The 17392-nt window shown below is 55.2% G+C and overlaps 2 protein-coding genes and 1 long non-coding RNA gene across 14 annotated transcripts in view; 1 reads left to right on the forward strand and 2 right to left on the reverse strand.

Moving 5' to 3' along the window:
* LOC131510726 (uncharacterized) overlaps positions 1 to 17392 on the forward strand; it is a 64688-nt gene that overhangs the window by 13645 nt on the left and 33651 nt on the right. For 9 of the 10 annotated variants that reach the window (XR_009261150.1, XR_009261152.1, XR_009261151.1 and 6 more), the window contains 2 exons: positions 12059 to 12300; positions 14595 to 14796. The gene's annotated coding sequence lies outside the window, so the exon portion shown is untranslated. Of the gene's footprint in view, positions 1 to 5354; positions 5469 to 12058; positions 12301 to 14594; positions 14797 to 17392 lie in introns of those variants that run through there. The other variant, XR_009261157.1, reaches the window with a different exon arrangement.
* Positions 1 to 17392, reverse strand: part of MYO1F (myosin IF) — a 35307-nt gene that overhangs the window by 12112 nt on the left and 5803 nt on the right. Inside the window, exons 1-16 of one of the 3 annotated variants that reach the window (XR_009261149.1) lie at positions 14769 to 16074; positions 13802 to 13939; positions 13291 to 13380; positions 13113 to 13207; positions 12596 to 12683; positions 12393 to 12482; positions 8267 to 8398; positions 7971 to 8102; positions 7658 to 7790; positions 7286 to 7482; positions 6518 to 6598; positions 6319 to 6405; positions 5409 to 5495; positions 4558 to 4725; positions 3781 to 3866; positions 372 to 453 (exon numbers count right to left, since the gene is read on the reverse strand). Coding sequence is in view for 2 of the 3 variants with exons in the window: in XM_058728213.1 (XP_058584196.1) it covers positions 372 to 453; positions 3781 to 3866; positions 4558 to 4725; positions 5409 to 5495; positions 6319 to 6405; positions 6518 to 6598; positions 7286 to 7482; positions 7658 to 7790; positions 7971 to 8102; positions 8267 to 8398; positions 12393 to 12482; positions 12596 to 12683; positions 13113 to 13207; positions 13291 to 13380; positions 13802 to 13939; positions 14769 to 14879 (1797 nt within the window). In the remaining variant the exon portion in view is untranslated. Of the gene's footprint in view, positions 1 to 371; positions 454 to 3780; positions 3867 to 4557; positions 4726 to 5408; positions 5496 to 6318; positions 6406 to 6517; positions 6599 to 7285; positions 7483 to 7657; positions 7791 to 7970; positions 8103 to 8266; positions 8399 to 12392; positions 12483 to 12595; positions 12684 to 13112; positions 13208 to 13290; positions 13381 to 13801; positions 13940 to 14768; positions 16075 to 17392 lie in introns of those variants that run through there. The other 2 variants (XM_058728213.1, XM_058728215.1) reach the window with 2 other exon arrangements.
* LOC131510728 (uncharacterized) lies at positions 9370 to 10192 on the reverse strand. Its single transcript, XR_009261163.1, has 2 exons — positions 10022 to 10192; positions 9370 to 9782 (listed from the first exon to the last, which is right to left on the reverse strand). It is a non-coding gene; the product is annotated as an uncharacterized LOC131510728 (long non-coding RNA).

Raw genomic sequence — 17392 nt, forward strand, 5'->3', positions numbered from 1 at the left:
GGGAACATGGAAAAGTCCTGGGCACGGATGGTTGGGGATGGTGGCCCAGTGTGAGTGTGCTCGATGTCCCTGAGCTACGCACTTAGCAATGGTTACGATGGTCCCTTTCACATGTTTCCCCCCACAATCCAAGTGGCATACAGCCAAAAGGCCAAAAAATTTTTAAGATGATGGATGGTTCAGTTTGGATTTAGGGAGTCAGGGGGACATCAAGGAAGCTGGTAGAACCCCCACCCCCACCCCCAGAGTTGGAAGAAGACCCTGCTGGACAGAGGGTGCCAGAGAGAGGGGCAGAGGCCCCAGGACGCAGGAGAGACAGAGGCTGGGATGAGTGGAGAACTGTCCCCAGCCCTCCCCGGGCCCAGACCCACCTTGATCTTGGAGCCGGCGGTGCTGGGGCGGCCCTTCTTGTCCACATCCAGCTTCTCAGGAAACAGCATTCGGAGGAAGGCCCTGGGCAGGGGGCACAGGAGAATTAGAGGTGCCCTCTCCCAGAGCGGAGGCTACCTAGACGCCCATGACCTGGAGGACGCACTGACAAGCGTAGTTCTCCCTGAGTGTGGGGGGTGTAATGCTGAGAACCGGGGAGTTGCTTTTGTCCTTTCGGTTTGATTCGTTTGCACCTGTTCCTTCTGCCTCGGTGACCACGCTTGGCTTGGGTAGCAAGTAAAATAGAACAAAGTTAAATTAAGTACGAACACCTATCGAGGGATGCGGCATCTCAGGCAACAGGGGCAGGTCCCCTTTCAGGAACGATCCTACATGCACAGGCTCACGCGCGTGTGCAAAGAGCCACAGACAAGGGAGCCTGCTGCTGTGACCCTGCCTGTGGTCGCCATGATGGGCACAGTCACATCGCCCCTCAGCAGGGGATTGGTTAGACACCCTGGCACATTCACAATTCTCTCCCTCATCTCCGGGGGACCTTCCCAGACCATCACAGCCCAGGATGAGTGGACTGCTCGATCGGTACATATTTGGGAAGATGAAAACGCTCTGGAATTAGAGAGTAGGGATGGTTGCCCGACGTTGTGAATGTGCCTTAAGGCCACCGAACTGTTCAGTTCCGAACAGTGAAAAGGTAAATTTTATATTGTGTGTGTTTTATCACGATTAGAAAGTAAGGGGCGCCGGTTGAGCGTCTGACTCTTGACTTCAGCTCAGGTCATGATCTCAAGGTTCGTGCGTTCGAGCCCCGCATGGGGCTCAGCGCTGACAGTGCAGAGCCTGCTTGGGATTCTCTCTCTCCCTCTCTCTCTGTCCCTCCACTCCTCACTCTCTCTCTCAAGATAAATAAATAAACTTTAAAAAAAAAGGAAATAAAAGAAGGTAAAAAAAGAAAAAAAAGAGTGATGCCTACCACAATCTCCAGCCCTTTATCACCTTAGTTTTCCTTTTCAATGCTTGCTCCAGTGGATACTGGAATGACCAGGAGAGCTTGTTAAAACACGGATGGCTGGGCCCCACCTCATCCCTCTTGAGTTTCTCATTCACACATCTGGGCTGGGGCCCGATAATTTCTAGTGAGTTCCCAGCTGATACTGCTGCTGCTGGCCCAGGAACCCTACTTTGAGAACGACCGCTCTGTCCTTTCCAATATGGCGGCTCCTGGTCACCTGTGGTTCTCGAGGCCCTTGAGACCCGGCCTGTCCAAATCATGATGCGCTGTGAGTGTTAAATCCATAAAAGATTTCACAGAGTACCACAATATGGGGAAAGAGGATGTAGTTCATCCATTCATAATTAATTCATACTCATTCATGGATAATTTTTATATGGATTATATGTTGAAATGATATTTGGGGTATGTGGGGCTTAAGAAAATATATTTTTTTTATTTTTATTTATTTTTGGGACAGAGAGAGACAGAGCATGAACGGGGGAGGGGCAGAGAGAGAGGGAGACACAGAATCGGAAACAGGCTCCAGGCTCCGAGCCATCAGCCCAGAGCCTGACGCGGGGCTCGAACTCACGGACCGCGAGATCGTGACCTGGCTGAAGTCGGACGCTTAACCGACTGCGCCACCCAGGCGCCCCAAGAAAATATTTTTTAATTTTTTTTTCAACATTTTTAATTTATTTTGGGACAGAGAGAGACAGAGCATGAACGGGGGAGGGGCAGAGAGAGAGGGAGACACAGAATCGGAAACAGGCTCCAGGCTCCGAGCCATCAGCCCAGAGCCTGACGCGGGGCTCGAACTCACGGACCGTGAGATCGTGACCTGGCTGAAGTCGGACGCTTAACCGACTGCGCCACCCAGGCGCCCCAAGAAAATATTTTTTAATGTCACCTGTTCACCTTTTTTACTTTCCGTATTTATTTGATTTTTATTTTAATTAATTTATTTTAAGTTTATTTATTTTGAGAGAGAGAGAGAGAGAGAGAGCGCCAGGGAGGAGTAGAGACAGAATCCCAAGCAGGCTCCAGGCTCTGAGCCATCAGCACAGAGCCCGACATGGGGCTCGAACTCACGAACCTCGAGATCATGACCTGAGCCGAAATCAAGAGTCAGACGCAGGGGCGCCTGGGTGGCGCAGTCGGTTAAGCGGCCGACTTCAGCCAGGTCACGATCTCGCGGTCCGTGAGTTCGAGCCCCGCGTCGGGCTCTGTGCTGACAGCTCGGAGCCTGTTTCCAATTCTGTGTCTCCCTCTCTCTCTGCCCCTCCCCCGTTCATGCTCTGTCTCTCTCTGTCCCAAAAATAAATAAAAAAAAAAAAAAAAAAAAAAAAAAGAGTCAGACGCTTCACCGACTGAGCCACCCAGGCGCCCCCACCTTTCTACTTTTTCAGTGTGCACTAGGGAATTTAAAATTGCACACATACTGGGAATAAGGTTTGGGTGCAGTTTGGCACGAGGGATCTTTCTGGTGTGATGCAGATGTTCCCAGACGGGTAGGGGTCATGGTTGTACAATCCTACGCGCTGGCTAAAAATCCCTTCTCGAGGCGAGCGCATTTAATGGCATGCAAGTTGTACCTGGACACAGCTGTTTGAAAGTCATGATGCGTGTAGCTCGGATTCTACGTGGATGTGGGGTACAAGGGACAGTGCCGGTCTAGATCATTGGATCTCAAGGTCAAATGTGCACGTGGCTCTCGAGGAGGCATCAGGGGCGTCACGTTGAAACGCAGATTCTGATTTAGTGGCTGTGGGGTGGGGTCTGAGGTGCCACATGTGTAGGCAGCTCCAAGGGTGTTCAGGAGCCATAATTTCAGCCTTTTACAGACCACTGTCTTACGACTCTCATGCGACACTATATTCTATTTGCCTTTTTTTTTTCCTAGTTCAACACCTGTCTCCTCGCGTGGCTCTCCACTCAGTGAGAGCAGCTGTGTTCTCCGACCTGTCCGGTCCTCCGTCCCCACAGGTTCAAATCGTGCCTGGCACACAGCAGAGCCTGGACAAATTTCTGAGGTTAAAAAGGCAAAAAATGGACGCCGGCATGCAGCTTTGGTCAGGGAGATGGGAGCCATGGGTCCATATGTGTTAACACGGAAAAATGCAGGGCGTGCTGTGTTCTCACGGTGTAACCGGGGAAACCGTCCACACCCCACGTGGTTTGGGTTGGCGCAGGGGAGCACTGGATGGGCCATAAGGAGCTCTGAGGGCTTTCCTCACTTCTTCTTGTGGGCCTCGGGGGGCTACCAGTCACTAGAAACACCGTCCCTGTGGACAGCCACACTCACAAAGTCTGCGGCGTGATGGGAGCTCTGGGGAAGACAGAGTGGTCCCCAGCCTCCCCACGATCCCTAGGAGGATGTGTCCCCCGAGGTCACTCACTGCTCACTGGTCTGCATCAGCTCTATGAGGTCAGAGAACAGGACGTCCCGGTTCCTCTCGCAGAAGCCGTTAACATCGTAGGAGACCTGGAGGGAGACAGGGTTGGGGGGAATGCGGGGCTGAGACCTGAGGGGTGCTGCTTACAGCCCAGGCAGTCAGGGGTCCTGTGGGGGCCTGCTCTGGGCTGACAGGATCGGGGGGTACCTATAGTTCACAATAAGGGTCAGGGGGCTCCAGCCTGGGCAGGGGGTCCCTGGGGATGTCTGCTGACCACCGAAGGTCAGTGGGAGAGTCTGTAGTCCTGTCAATTGCGGGGTGGAAGGCCGTGGCCAGGGTCAGAGGCCAGCGGATTTCTAGAGTCTTGGGTAGGGGTCCGGAGGGGGCTCCAGCCCATTTTGGAGGGTAGCGGCTTGCCGCGTAGGCCTTAGAGTTTGAGTTGGAAGGCCGTGTCCTGGGTCAGGGGTTAGTGGGGTTTGCAGCTCAGATTGCGGGGGAGGGTCTGGTGCACAAGGTGGGGTCAATGGGAGGGAGTTTCCGCCCTGTTAGTGGGAGCTGCGCTGGGAGTAAGGAGAGCTGTGACCTTGGTCGGGGGCCAGTGGGTTTCTGCAGGTCTGGCTGAAGGAACACGGTGGGGGACCCAGGCCAGTTCCTGGGGGTGCGTGGGAGGGGTGGAGAAGGGGGTCGCTGGAGTTCTGCAGCTCTGACCGGGGTTCCCTGCAGGCTCCTTTCACCAGGGGGCTGGGAGGCTGCGGCGGCCCGGGGCGGGGCACCGCGCACCTTGCCCGCGTAGTGGTGGATGACGAAGCCCGAGCTCCAGCTGTTGAAGTGCTCGTGGGTGCCCACTGCCGCCTGAAGCTTCTGCAGCAGGGTCTGGTCGGCGCCGCCGCCCGTGGCGTGCATGGTGGCGCACACGTCGTCCAGGACGCTCATGATGCCCGGGGGGCTCTGCGGGTCGGGGAGTCGGGCGGGTGGCTCAGCCTGGCGGGGCCCTGCCCCCATCCGGCTCCCCTGACGGCGGAGGGACTGGAGGAGGCGGGGCTTCCACATACAAGAGCAAAAGTGGGGCGTGGGGAGTGGCTGTGGAAGCTAGCTGGGGGGGGCAGGGCGGGGTGAGGAACCCCACCGAGGATCCTCACCCCTTCCCCCAGACTGGGATGACCTGGTGGGGGACCTGTCAGCCTGACCCCTTCCTCTGTCTCTGAGCAGGTTGCCATGGGGAAGGTGTTTTGTTTTGTTTTTAAAGTTTATTTATTTTGAGAGAGAGAGAGAGAGAGAGAGAGAGAGAGAGAGAGAAGGGGAGAGAATCCCAAGCAGGCTCCACACCGTCAGCACAGAGCACATGGGGCTCAAACTCATGAACTGTGACATCATGACCTGAGTTGAAATCAAGAGTCAGATGCTTAACCGACTGAGCCCCCCAGGGCCCCTGGGGCGGAAGGTTCCTTGAGTGAACAAGTGAAATGCAAGCAGGTGGGCAGAGTGAGTGGATGAGGTGGCTGATGGGATATTTCAGTGTGCTCCATCTGTCCCCCAGCGGGGAGCAGGGGGCCCGAATCCTCCCTCCCCTCTCCCAGGCCCGGCTCCAGGCCCGGCAAGACCCGGACCCGCAAAGCTGACCCAGTCCTCACCAGCTTGTTTTCAATGAGGTCGCAGACGATTTTGTTGTTGAAATACTGGATGGGGGTCCAGCGGATGCCCTCCTGTACGTACTCCTCCTGGGGGAGGCACAGGGGGCGGGGGTGGGGATGGGTGTCTGGGCAGAGGGTGTGTATGTTTCTAGAACGCATGCTTCACAAGGTGGGTGAAGGAGGTGTGGTGGGTGTTCCCATATCTCCCCACCTCACCATGTAGGGCCGTCTCCAGTAACAAAGTCTGTGGCCCTGTGTGAGGCAGGCTGGAACTTCTCCCCCTGGCAGCCCTTAGCCACAGACAGACAGGAGCCGGTTCATAAATATCCTGGCTCCGTGGCTCCTGGGGTGGACCACCTCTGAGGTCTGCGCTACAGTGTCCCCCAGGGCTCAGCAGAAATTGGCCCCAATTGCCTGCAGCATAACCCACTCATTATCATATCCTATTCTGTTCCCCCCCCCCTTTTTTTTTTAAGTGAGTCTTTCACTTCCTCTCTCCTCGCCTGATATTTGCCCTGAATCCTTGTCTCAGGCTCTGCTTCTGCAGGATGGGCAGGATGAAGACAGCAGGGATTTTTGTTCATCTCCTGCATGGCAGTCTTCCCAGCACTGCAAACAGTGTCTGGCACACAGCAGGGTCTCAATAAATAATTGTTGGAGGAACGGACGAGGAGGCTGTTCCCCAGCCCTTGTGAACTTTAAAGAGGCAGAAAACCTCTTCCAAAGGAGATTTCATGGGGGGGCCTGGACAGCTCAGCAGAGAGAGAGGTGGGAATGGGGGCTGGAGGGGGGAGGGTCCCCTGGTTCCTCGGCAACCTTCATGGTCCCGCCCCCACCCCCAGTGTCCCCTGGCCCCTGGCCACCTGGCTGTCCCTGCCCCCACCCCCAGTGTCCCCTGGCCCCTGGCCACCTGCTCAGCTTTCAGGGTGAGTTCGATAAAGATTTGCTGCAGCTTCTCGTTGACAAAGTTGATGCAGAACTGCTCGAAGCCATTTTTCTGCCAAGGGAGGCAAAGGGTGCTGCCTTCAGGGGCCTGATGCTGGAGGCTCCTGGGACCACTGGGCCGGCCAAGGCGCGGGGGATAGGGGGGTGGGGAGCAGAGGCCGAACCTGGAAGATCTCGAAGCCATAGATGTCAAGCACACCAATACTGTATTCTTCCTGGGGCTTCTGCATAGCACGGTTGATGGCCTGTAATGTGGGTGGGGACAGCAGGTGAGTGCCAGCGTGCTGCTCTCTTGCGCTCCTAGCCACGTTCACAGGCTATGTCCCCTCATGCCTGTTCCTCTCCTGCCTTCTCCAGCTCTGTGTGCGGCACGCCCCCCCCCCCCCCCCATGAGAAACCCAGGTGTCAGAACATCCGGGTTCCTACCTTGCGAACTGGCTTTGGCCCTTGACCGTTCTGCACCTCTATTTTCTCATCGTTAAAATGGGTTAATGATGGCAACTACCCTGCAGGGCTTTATACAGGAATTAAATTGGTGTGTAGGGACACTGAGAACCGTACCTGGCATAGACTACGTGTCATATAATGTTGGCTACTACGGTATTGTCACCATTCCTGGCCTTGACACGTCCTGTTCCTGTCGCTCCCATCCAGTCCACCACTTTGTCCTTCTGATAGCCCCCTCATGCCTCTCAGATGCCCCCACCCGTCTCCACCCCTACAGTGCAGGCCTGGATGGTTCCAGCAGCCCCCTCCCTCCTGGGCTCGGCCAGAAGGAACCTCCGCCCACGTCATCCATCTGATTGGCTCCTGCCCCTGCTTGATGCCTGATGGCTGGTGACAGTCAAACCTGCCTTCCCCACTTGGTTGGTCCAAGCCCAGGTTGCTCTGGGGCAGCGCCTCTCCCCCTGCCTGGCCCCGGCGCCTCTTACCTCCACGAGAAAGTCGAAGAGCCGGGCGTAGAGCCCCTTGGCCAGGGCGTCGCGGGTGTAGGCTGCCTGCTCCACGTTGAGGGTCACATCGATGGACTCGCTGCGCCCGCCCCAGCGGCTGTCCATCTTGCGGCTGGTCAGCTTCTCCTGCAGCCGCCCGCTGTCGATGCCCAGCAGGTAGGCGGGAAAGGCCAGCACTGCCGGGCGGAGGGGGCAGCCAGTTAAGCTCTTGGGCCTCCTGCGATGCTTCTGACACTCCCCATTTTGCCCAGTGACTCAGATACTGTCCTCGTGGGCTCTGACCCTCCTGGGGTCGAACTAGGAGGAAGCAGTTCACGCCTCCGCCCCACCGTCCCCGGAACCCACACTCACGGTCCACACTCTCCACCCGGGCGTAATTCCCGTCTTCACAGAAGCTGATGTTTCCCAAGTGCAAGATCCCGGCCACAAGCTGCAGGACCAGCTGCTGGACGTTGGGTGGGATCCCAATGACCTGCATGGCATTCTGCGGGCACAACAGGGACAGGGCCTGTGCCACGGATCCCCACCTCCGCCCTGCCCTCCTGGGTTAGACTTCTGGGGCCACAGCACGGAGTCAGGACACCGGGATCCCTGTCCTGCCTGTTTCACCCGCTCCCTGCCCCTCTCTGGGCCTCGGTTTCCTAGTGTGGTGGTCACTGCTCACCAGAGTCTCACTGAAGTCACTCCGGTCATCGGTGCCATCCACCTTGTAGGTGTCCGACTGGAGGTAGTAATAGTACTCGGGGGTCATGAGCCCCAGGTTCTGCCGCTGCTCCTGGGAGGCTCCTTCCAGCAGCTGGGGGGTGAGCAGTGCGCATGCATCTGACGTGGGACTGCACAGCCCCCGTGACCCCCCAGTCCTCACTGTCACGGCTCCTGGGCACCGACATTCCCCCCCCCGCCCCCCGTCTCCCCTTGGGCTCTCCCCCTGCCCCAATCTCACGGCCCCTTTCCCAGCACCTGGTAGTAGATGTGGAAGTTCCTCTCGTTTTCGTTCTGCATGACCACACGGGATTTCTCTAGCAGGAAGTTGGAGATCTTGCCCCCATCTGGCTCCCCGCCGCGGCTGAACTGGATCTCAAAGTACTTGCCCTGAAGCCGAGAGAGACACGTTAGACCCCCAGGGTCCCGGGGGTGCCGGTGGGGGAGGAGTCGAGGATGGGCCTTAGGAGCCTGGCCTCTTGAACCCTCTTGCCCATGTGACCTCACCTCTGCTCTCCACTCCCCCTTACTGACTTGGCATCAGCTCCTTCCCTCCCGCCTTTGTTTAAGCTGCTCCTTCTCGGCTGACTCAGGTCCACATCTGGGCATCCAGCCCTGTGCCGGGCACATAGAAGTACCTCACTTTATTGACCAGTTTCCCAGGTCTTCTATCGCAACACAGAGGCCTCCATGTTCCTGGGGGATGTTGCTAGTTTCAGTGATCCTGGGTGTCTCTCCCGTGTTGTCCCTGAGCCCAGAGCAAGGGCTCCACGGCCCCTTCTTTGGCCTCTGCCAACCTCTGGGTTCTACTCTGGGCAAAGGTTGGAGGGCAGAGAAGCCCCCTTACTTCTCCTTTCTGTCGCTTCCATGCAATGATGATACACATTACATCATAGCGCTACCCAGACACCTGTAATACGTGACATATACCCATTCTGTTCTGTTGTATAATAAGTAATATTGTAATATATGTAACATATGATGTAATATATCTACACATATGTATAATATATAACATATGTAATATATGACATATATAACACATAGCATATATTACATAATATGCAATATAAAACATGATTGCATTCTTATATATGTAATATATGTATTATGTATCTATAACACATAATATATAACATATATAACATATACATAATATAATATGCAATATAAAACATAATTGTGTTCTTATGTATCTATAACATATATATTACATAATATTATATGCAAAATAAAACATGGTTGTGTTCTTGAGGTTCAGCCATGTTTTTGTGTGTATCAGTAATTTGAAAACACATACGGTGCGATTTCCAGTTATATAAAGTTCTAGAACAGTCGAAACTAATCTCTTGTTTAAAAAAAAAAAAAAAAAAAAAAAAAAAAGACCCAGAGGAGTGGTTGCTTCTGGGGTGAGGTGGGAACAGAGACTGACCGAAAAAGGGAGGGAACTTTCTGGAGTGATGGTGATGTTCTGTATGCTGATAGGGCTGTGGTTGTACAGATGCACGCATTTTTCCAAACTCTGTGCATGAGCCGCTTTAATATGTTTTGCTCTATGCAAATTTTACTTTGAAAGAAGTCAAAGAAAAAAAATGAAAGGAATCGGGGCGCCTGTATGGCTCAGTCGGTTAAGTGTCAGACTCTTGGTTTCAGCTCAGGTCATGAGCTCGTGGTTTGTGAGTTTGAGGCCTGTATCGGGCTCCACACCGACAGTGCGGAGCCTGCTTGGGATTCTCTCTCTGTCCTTCCCATGCTTGTTCTCTCTCCCCCACCCCTTCTTTTTTGTTTTTTTAAATTTTTTTTTTCAACGTTTTTTATTTGTTTTTGGGACAGAGAGAGACAGAGCATGAACGGGGGAGGGGCAGAGAGAGAGGGAGACACAGAATCGGAAACAGGCTCCAGGCTCCGAGCCATCAGCCCAGAGCCCGACGCGGGGCTCGAACTCACGGACCACGAGATCGTGACCTGGCTGAAGTCGGACGCTTAACCGACTGCGCCACCCAGGCACCCCACCCCCACCCCTTCTAAATAGATAAATAAATGAAATAGAAGAGCACTGGAAATTTATATTGGATTATAATTAATGATCTGCGTGCTGAAGTGTGGAGGGGGGAGCAGAAATTATGGTGTCTGCAGTTTACTTTGTAGCTCATCAAAAAAAAGAAAAGATGAACAGGGGCGCCTGGCAGGCTCAGTCGATGGAGAATGCGACTCTTAATCTCAGGTCATGAGTTCAAGCCCCGCATGGAGTGTGGAGCTTACTTAAAAAAAAAAAAAAAAAAAAAAATGAATGGATGGACACATGATAAAGCAACTATAGCAAAATGTTAACAACAGAACCTAGGAGGGGGGCAGCAGGTGTTCGCTATGCAATTCTCCCCATTTTTTTGTGTATTTGAGATTTTTAATACTAAACGTTGAGGAAAATACTTCAAATATAATTACATGATAAAAATGTTAGAAAATAGGGGCGCTTGGCTGGCTCATTTGGTAGAGTGTGCAACTCTTGATCTTGGGGTTGTGAGATCGAGCCCCATGTTGGACGTAGAGATTACTTAAAATTAAAAAAAAAATCTTCAGGGGCGCCTGGGTGGCGCAGTCGGTTAAGCGTCCGACTTCAGCCAGGTCACGATCTCGCGGTCCGTGAGTTCGAGCCCCGCGTCGGGTTCTGGGCTGATGGCTCGGAGCCTGGACCCTGTTTCCGACTCTGTGTCTCCCTCTCTCTCTGCCCCTCCCCCGTTCATGCTCTGTCTCTCTCTGTCCCAGAAATAAATAAAAAAAAACGTTGAAAAAAAAAAAAAGTGAGCTCTGATGGGGCGCCTGGGTGGCGCAGTCGGTTAAGCGTCCGACTTCAGCCAGGTCACGATCTCACGGTCCGTGAGTTCGAGCCCCGCGTCAGGCTCTGGGCTGATGTCTCGGAGCCTGGACCCTGTTTCCGATTCTGTGTCTCCCTCTCTCTCTGCCCCTCCCCCGTTCATGCTCTGTCTCTCTCTGTCCCAAAAATAAAAAAAAAAAAAAAAAAAAAAAAAAACGTTGAAAAAAAAAAAATCTTCATTAAAAAAATCCTAAGCCATAAGATTTATATTTTATTTTATTGTTATTTAAAAAAAATGTTTTCATGTTTATTTACTTTTGCCAACGTTTTTTTTTTTTTTTTTTTTTTTTTTAATTTATTTTTGGGACAGAGAGAGACAGAGCATGAACGGGGGAGGGGCAGAGAGAGAGGGAGACACAGAATCGGAAGCAGGCTCCAGGCTCCGAGCCATCAGCCCAGAGCCTGATGCGGGGCTCGAACTCACGGACCGCGAGATCGTGACCTGGCTGAAGTCGGACGCTTAACCGACTGCGCCACCCAGGCGCCCCTCATGTTTATTTACTTTTGAGAGAGAGAGAGAGAGCACAAGCAGGGGAGGGGTAGGGAGAGGGGGAGACACAGAATCCAGAGCAGGCTCCAGGCTCTGAGCTGTTAGCACAGAACCTGACTCAGGGCTTGAACTCGTGAACTGCGAGAGCATGACCTGAGCTGAAGTCGGATGCTCAACTGACTGAGCCACCCAGGTGCCCCAGCCATACGATTTTTAAAAAAATATTTATTTTGAGAGAGAGATGAGGGGGGTGGACAGAGAGAGACAACCTAAGTGAGCTCAGAGCTGTCAGCACAGAGTCTGTTGCAGGGCTCGAACTCACGAACTGTGAGATCATGACCTGGGCCGAAATCTAGAGTCAGATGCTTAACCGAGCCACCCAGGCACCCTCTCCCCAAATTAAAAAATCTTAAAAAAGAATGTTAGAAAAAATATAATTAATAATATTTAGGGGAATAAAATAAATTGTATCAGCATATGGAATTTATTAAATAATTTTCATATGCAGGAATTATTGAGATCTGTGAGATGGATATTAACACCATCTCCATTTTATGGATGAGAAAACAGGAGCTTCAGGAAGTTACACTGTTTTTTTTTTTTTTTTGGTCCAACCCACAAATCTAAGTAGTGATAGAATCAGACCATAACTCCAGATCCATTGACCTATTCTGTCTTCTGTTAGGCTCAGCGTAACACCTGACGGAAGGAAGAAGCCCAAGAACGATTTGTTAAAAGAAACAACGGATGAGAGAATAAATCGGGAACTGAAATGTGAATAGGAACGGACGTAGCATGCAGCCAAGGAAATATGGAAGAATGTTACACAGACAAGTCAAGGAAGTCAAGGCCACTACAGTTCAGCTGACGGGGGAATCTTTTTCAGATGGACCATAAGCAGGAAGTGAGTCTCCCATCCAGGAGCAGGTAGTTCCTCTATTGCTGGGAATACACGTGTGCGTGTGTGTGTGCGCGTGTGTGGAGGGAGCCTTTGCTCCAAAGCAGGGCTGCGGACTCACAAAGCGGCTGGAATTGTTGTTGCGCACAGTCTTGGCGTTGCCGAAGGCCTCTAGCAGTGGGTTTGACTGCAGGATGATATCCTTCACGTGCTGCGGGCAGAGGCGGGTGGAGGTGGGAAGAGGTCAGGACGAGGTAGGCGGTCCTGGGGGTTCATTACTGTGCACGTGGGGAGACCCTGCCCATCCTTCCATTCTCCCCTCACCTGGACCTTCTGGCCCCCGCCGGAGACCTTGGAGATGTAGCCCATGATGTATTTGGCGGCCACCGTCTTCCCTGCTCCACTCTCTCCACTGGGGGGGTGGGTGAGGGAGAGAATGATCAGCAGCCAGCAGGGAGGGGGGTTGGGGGGAATAAGTACCCTTTCTGGTGTCTGCTCATTCATTCATTCATTCATTCGTTTGTTCCCTACCGTGTGCCAGGCACCATATCAGATTCTGGGGAAGCAATAGTGAAAAAACAGAGAAACATCCCTGCCGTCTCAGAGCTGACATTTAGAATGTGCCGACAGACAATAACATAATGAATAAATAAGTATATCCTGGGTCAGCTGGTGACAAAGTGAAGCGGGACCAGGGGGCAAGGGGGGACGGCAAGGTCCCGTTTGGATCAGGAGCTCTGAGCAAACCTCCTCGGGGCTGGCGAGGCTGTTGTGGGGCCTGGGCAGGAAGGTTATGGGCACCGCCGTCCCCCGCCCCCCCCCCCTCCCCCAACCCCCGTACCTGATGATGACACACTGGTTCTCACAGTCAATGAGCATGTTCCGGTACATGTTGTCCGTGAGGGCATAGATGTGCGGGGGATTCTCGTACTGAGCCTGGGGGAGGAGGTCAGGCCTGAGCGTAGCGCTGGGGGCCAGGGGTCCTGGGGCTGCGCCTCCCCCACCGGCCCCAGCCTCACCGCGCCCTGGTAGAGGTCAATCTCGCGGTCGGTGAAGTAAGGCATCTGCTTGAAGGGGTTGACGGAGATGAGCACAGAGCCGATGTAGGTCTGGGGTGTGGTGTGGTTAAGGGCGGTGCAGTGGCCGAGCTGGCTTGGTTCCCCCTGCGCCCTGTCCCTTAATCCTAAGCCGCTGCGGCCTCCAGAGGCCCCTTGCTCAGAGGAAGACATGGGGCTACGGAGATGTGCTCGGGGACCCGGGGGAAGACAGGCCTGGGTCCGGAAAGGGGAGACGCGCTGTGGCTGAGCTACCCAGGGCAGAGGGGGTGGTGGGGGCCAGAGCCCCGCTGTCGCGGCCTGTGTCCCCTCCCCCGACCCGGCGCGCTCCCAGCACCCTCCCCCCCCCCCCCATCGTTTGCCCTGGCGTCAGTCGGTTCCCTCTGTGCTGCCGTCCCCCTGCCACTCTTCCCACCCCTCCTCCGCCCGCCCCTGTCGCCGTCGTCTGCCCGCCCCCGCCCGGGGCCCGGGGTACAAAGATGTAGTCGTCCATGAAACGCTTGCGGAGGTTGCCCACGATGGCGTCCTCGGTGATCTGTGGCAACAGCACCATGTCGTCCACGCCGCTCTGCTTCACGTTGTGGCTCTGCCAGTGGAAGCGCTCCTTGCTGCCCTGGGGTGGGGGGTGGCCAGGCGGGGGTGAGCCCCTGCAGAGGGGACGCGGCGGGGGGGGGGCAGGGGGGTGGGGAGGGTGGAGTGACGCCTCCGTGCCCCCCGCCCGCCCCGCTGGCCTCCGTCACCAGCTTCTGACTCTGCACCGCGGCCACCTGCCTGCATCCTTCCCCACTTCGGGGACACCAGGAGAGGCGGGCGAGGTGGAGAGCAGGCTCCTGCCCCCAAGGAGGGGGGGCTCTGTTCTCGGTCCCTCCACCTGGTGTCCCACTGTCATGGAGGGGACCCTGGTGCCAGGCAGCTGTTGCAGGGGGGAAGTCAGGAGTGGAGGGAGGCTTGCTGGGCAGGGGGGCGGGGGCCTCGCCCTCCTTCTCACTTCTTCAGAGTTCCTGCCCCTCGCTTCTCCAGCCCCCTCTCCCTGCCCAGGCCCAGGCTGAGTCCCTGACTTCTCCAGGGCATTTGACCCACTGCCCACCCCTTCCACCCCTAGGTGGCCTCCTTCCTCCCACTCTCCTCCTCCTCTCTCATGGTCATGCACGCTAGCCTGTCACATCCGTGACCTCTGCCCTCTGTGCCCAGCCACAAGCCTGCTCCTCCGCCCCCACAGCTTTCCCTTCTCATTTCCTTCCTCAGTTTTTTTTTTTTTTTTCAATCAGGTGAGACTTTCTTTCAGCCCCAGGGAGAGGACTCAGATAGAGGCTCCCCCAAAAGACCCCTCCTCCAGGAAGCCTGCCTGGAACGTTTTCCCTTTTCAGCCTGACTGAACTCATCCGGTGCCTTGGACACTTAAACATACTGGCTGTCTCAGGTGCACTCGAGGGTCAGCGTACCCCTGCCGTGGAGGAGTCTGGCAGACCGGTGAGTGATGGCGGCCTGGAGCTTCCCCGGCAGGTGCTCTCATGCCTGGATAAGATGCCCCCTTCCTCCAGGAAGCCCCTCATGCCCAGACCAGGAGCTCTTGGAGGGCAGGGCCTGGGACTGAGCCCTTTCTCAGCTCTGGCAGGAATGACCCGATGGAGGAACAAGGAACGAGGGCAGAGAAAGAAATCCAGATTTGGCAGGGGGAGGCGGGGGAACCCCAAGAGCAAAGGATGCTGGGAATCAAAATCAAGTCTTCAAAGAGGACCCGTGTTTTGCCAGGCAGGTTCCAGGGAAGGGAGAGGGGAGACGCAGGAAGGGATCAAGCAGGAGGGTCACTGTCGTGTGGCCGCTGTAGGGCAGAGGTGGGTGAGGGGCCACAGTCTCTCCTGGGGACACTGGGGGGTTCCTGTGCAGGGGAAGTGCGAGGTCAGATCCTGGACATGCCATCAGCCAGAGCGGGGTTCACCGATGGATGCCACAGGCAGTAAACGAGCCCAGTTCTTGGTGGGGGGTGGATCTGGGCTCTAATCCCGGCTGGGTGATCCAACACCGCTCTGAGCCTCGGTGGCCCCATCCGTAAAATGGCAGCAGCATGCTCACTTTCAAGGCTGATGTGACGGAGGAACTGCTCTGGGTGCCAAAACTGGAGTGGCGTGAGGGGCCCGGTGCCCCTCTCCGACGCACGCGGTTGTGAGGACGGGCCCCGGGGGCAGAACTGACATTCCCCAAGCACCTAGGACGGGCCGCCGGGCCGAAGCTGGGAGGCCAGGGGCAAAGCCCGCCACCCTCACGGCAGCTTAGGGGGCTCTAGGGACAGAGGCTTGGCAAGTGCCTGAGGCTTGACTACGGACACAGCTACATTGTTTCCAGGGGTGTGGGATTCCACCGTGGGCTCAGCCTGACAGCAAAGGCTAGGCGCTTGCATCCACCCGCAGGAGTGCCTGGGCCCCAGGGGCTGTTTGGGTGGGGCTTGAGTTCGAGGAGGGCTTTGCTCAGGAGCTGGGAGAAAAGCTGCAGCAGGCGGGGCGAAGTAGCCAGGCCAAGGTGCAGAGAAGCAGGAGCTGAGAGCGGAGGAGGGAGTGCGGGGGTGGGGGGTGGGGGTGGTGCTTTGGGCTTGAAGCCCCCTCGCTGCTTCCAGCCTGAGGTCAGTGGTCAGAGTGAGGGTTTCATATGGCACGTTTGGTCTCCCTGCTCTGCTCTGCAGCTGAAAACCTGTCTGTGGCTTCCCGTCACTCTTCCATCCATCGGGTCCACAAAGGATTCTGGCGCGCCTACTGTGTGCTGGTGACCTGGCCGCCCCCCCCCCCCCCCCCCCCCCCCCCGGATAAACCTCCTTCGGTCCCTAACCTCAGTGCCTCCAAGCTGTGCTGATGCCCACGCCTCTGCTCAGAGCATCCTTCCTGCCTGGTGGGTGCCTTCACACTTGGCTCAGGTGACATGTCCTGTGAGAAGGCCTCCCTGACCCCAGGCCACGCTGAGGATCCCCGCAGCTCCCCGGGTGTCCCTCACCACAGCCCTGTCCCCGCTCTGGACATCCTGCACACTGGCCACATCTTCGGGTGTGGAAGTTCCCGAGGGCAGGGGCTCGGGCAAATGCTGGGCTGAACCCGGCCTCGGGGCTCTTTTGAAAGAACCGAGTGGAAAAGTGAGGCAGCGCTTGGATGAATGGAGGGGAGGTCAACCAGGGCCAGGTGCTGAAGGGCCTTGAATGCCAAGCCAAGGAACTCAGACTTCATCAGCAGCAGCTTGGAGCGTTCTCAGTAGGGCCCTGCTGCTCTTGGGGACACTTTAAGAGTTGTGGGAGCAAATGGGGCGGCCTGGGTGGCTCCGTCGGTTAAGCATCCGACTTTGGCTCAGGTCATGATCTCACGGTTTGTGAGATCGAGTCCCGTATCGGGCTGTGTGCTGACAGCTCAGAGCCTGCTTCACATCTTCTGTCTCGCTCTCTCTCTGCCCCTGCTGTGCTCACGTGTACTGTCTCTGTCTCTCAAAAATAAATGAAACTTAAAAAATAAAAAAAGAATTGGGGAGCATTTTTGATTGTCCCGGGGATGGAGCCTGGCTGGCCTTGTAAGCGGGCTGCAGCTACCAATGTGCACACAAATAATCGCCCTGATCAGAGCCCCCACTGCTCCCCACCAGACGCTCATTCACGCGATGTAACTGTTAGTAACCACTGGGATGTAGAGCCAACTTCTATCTTATGCATAGACAGAAAGTAGATGTATTTTTTTTTTTTGCCTCGGCATCTGCCAGCAATGCAACTACCCTGTGTCAAGGGGGATTTTAATTTCATTCAGATTTCACTAAGACTTTTTCAGCAGTAAGAAAAAAAAAAAACCTTGATGTTTATTTTTGAGAGAGAGAGAGAGAGAGAGAGAGAGAGTGAGCAGGGGAGGGGCAGAGAGAGAGGGAGACCCAGAATCCCAAGCAGGCTCCAGGCTCTGAGCCGTCAGCACAGAGCCCGACGCGGGGCTCGAACTCTTGTGGTGTTAGTGTGGCCGATACGTCCCTTGACATCAGCCTGTGAGTGGGGCCGTCCGCTCACTGAGATAGACCTGGGTCCCCCTGTGAATCCCTGGTGGCTCCGGGT

Source organism: Neofelis nebulosa, chromosome 4, assembly GCF_028018385.1.
Source record: "Neofelis nebulosa isolate mNeoNeb1 chromosome 4, mNeoNeb1.pri, whole genome shotgun sequence".
In the NCBI taxonomy this organism is placed as follows: Eukaryota; Metazoa; Chordata; class Mammalia; order Carnivora; family Felidae; genus Neofelis; species Neofelis nebulosa.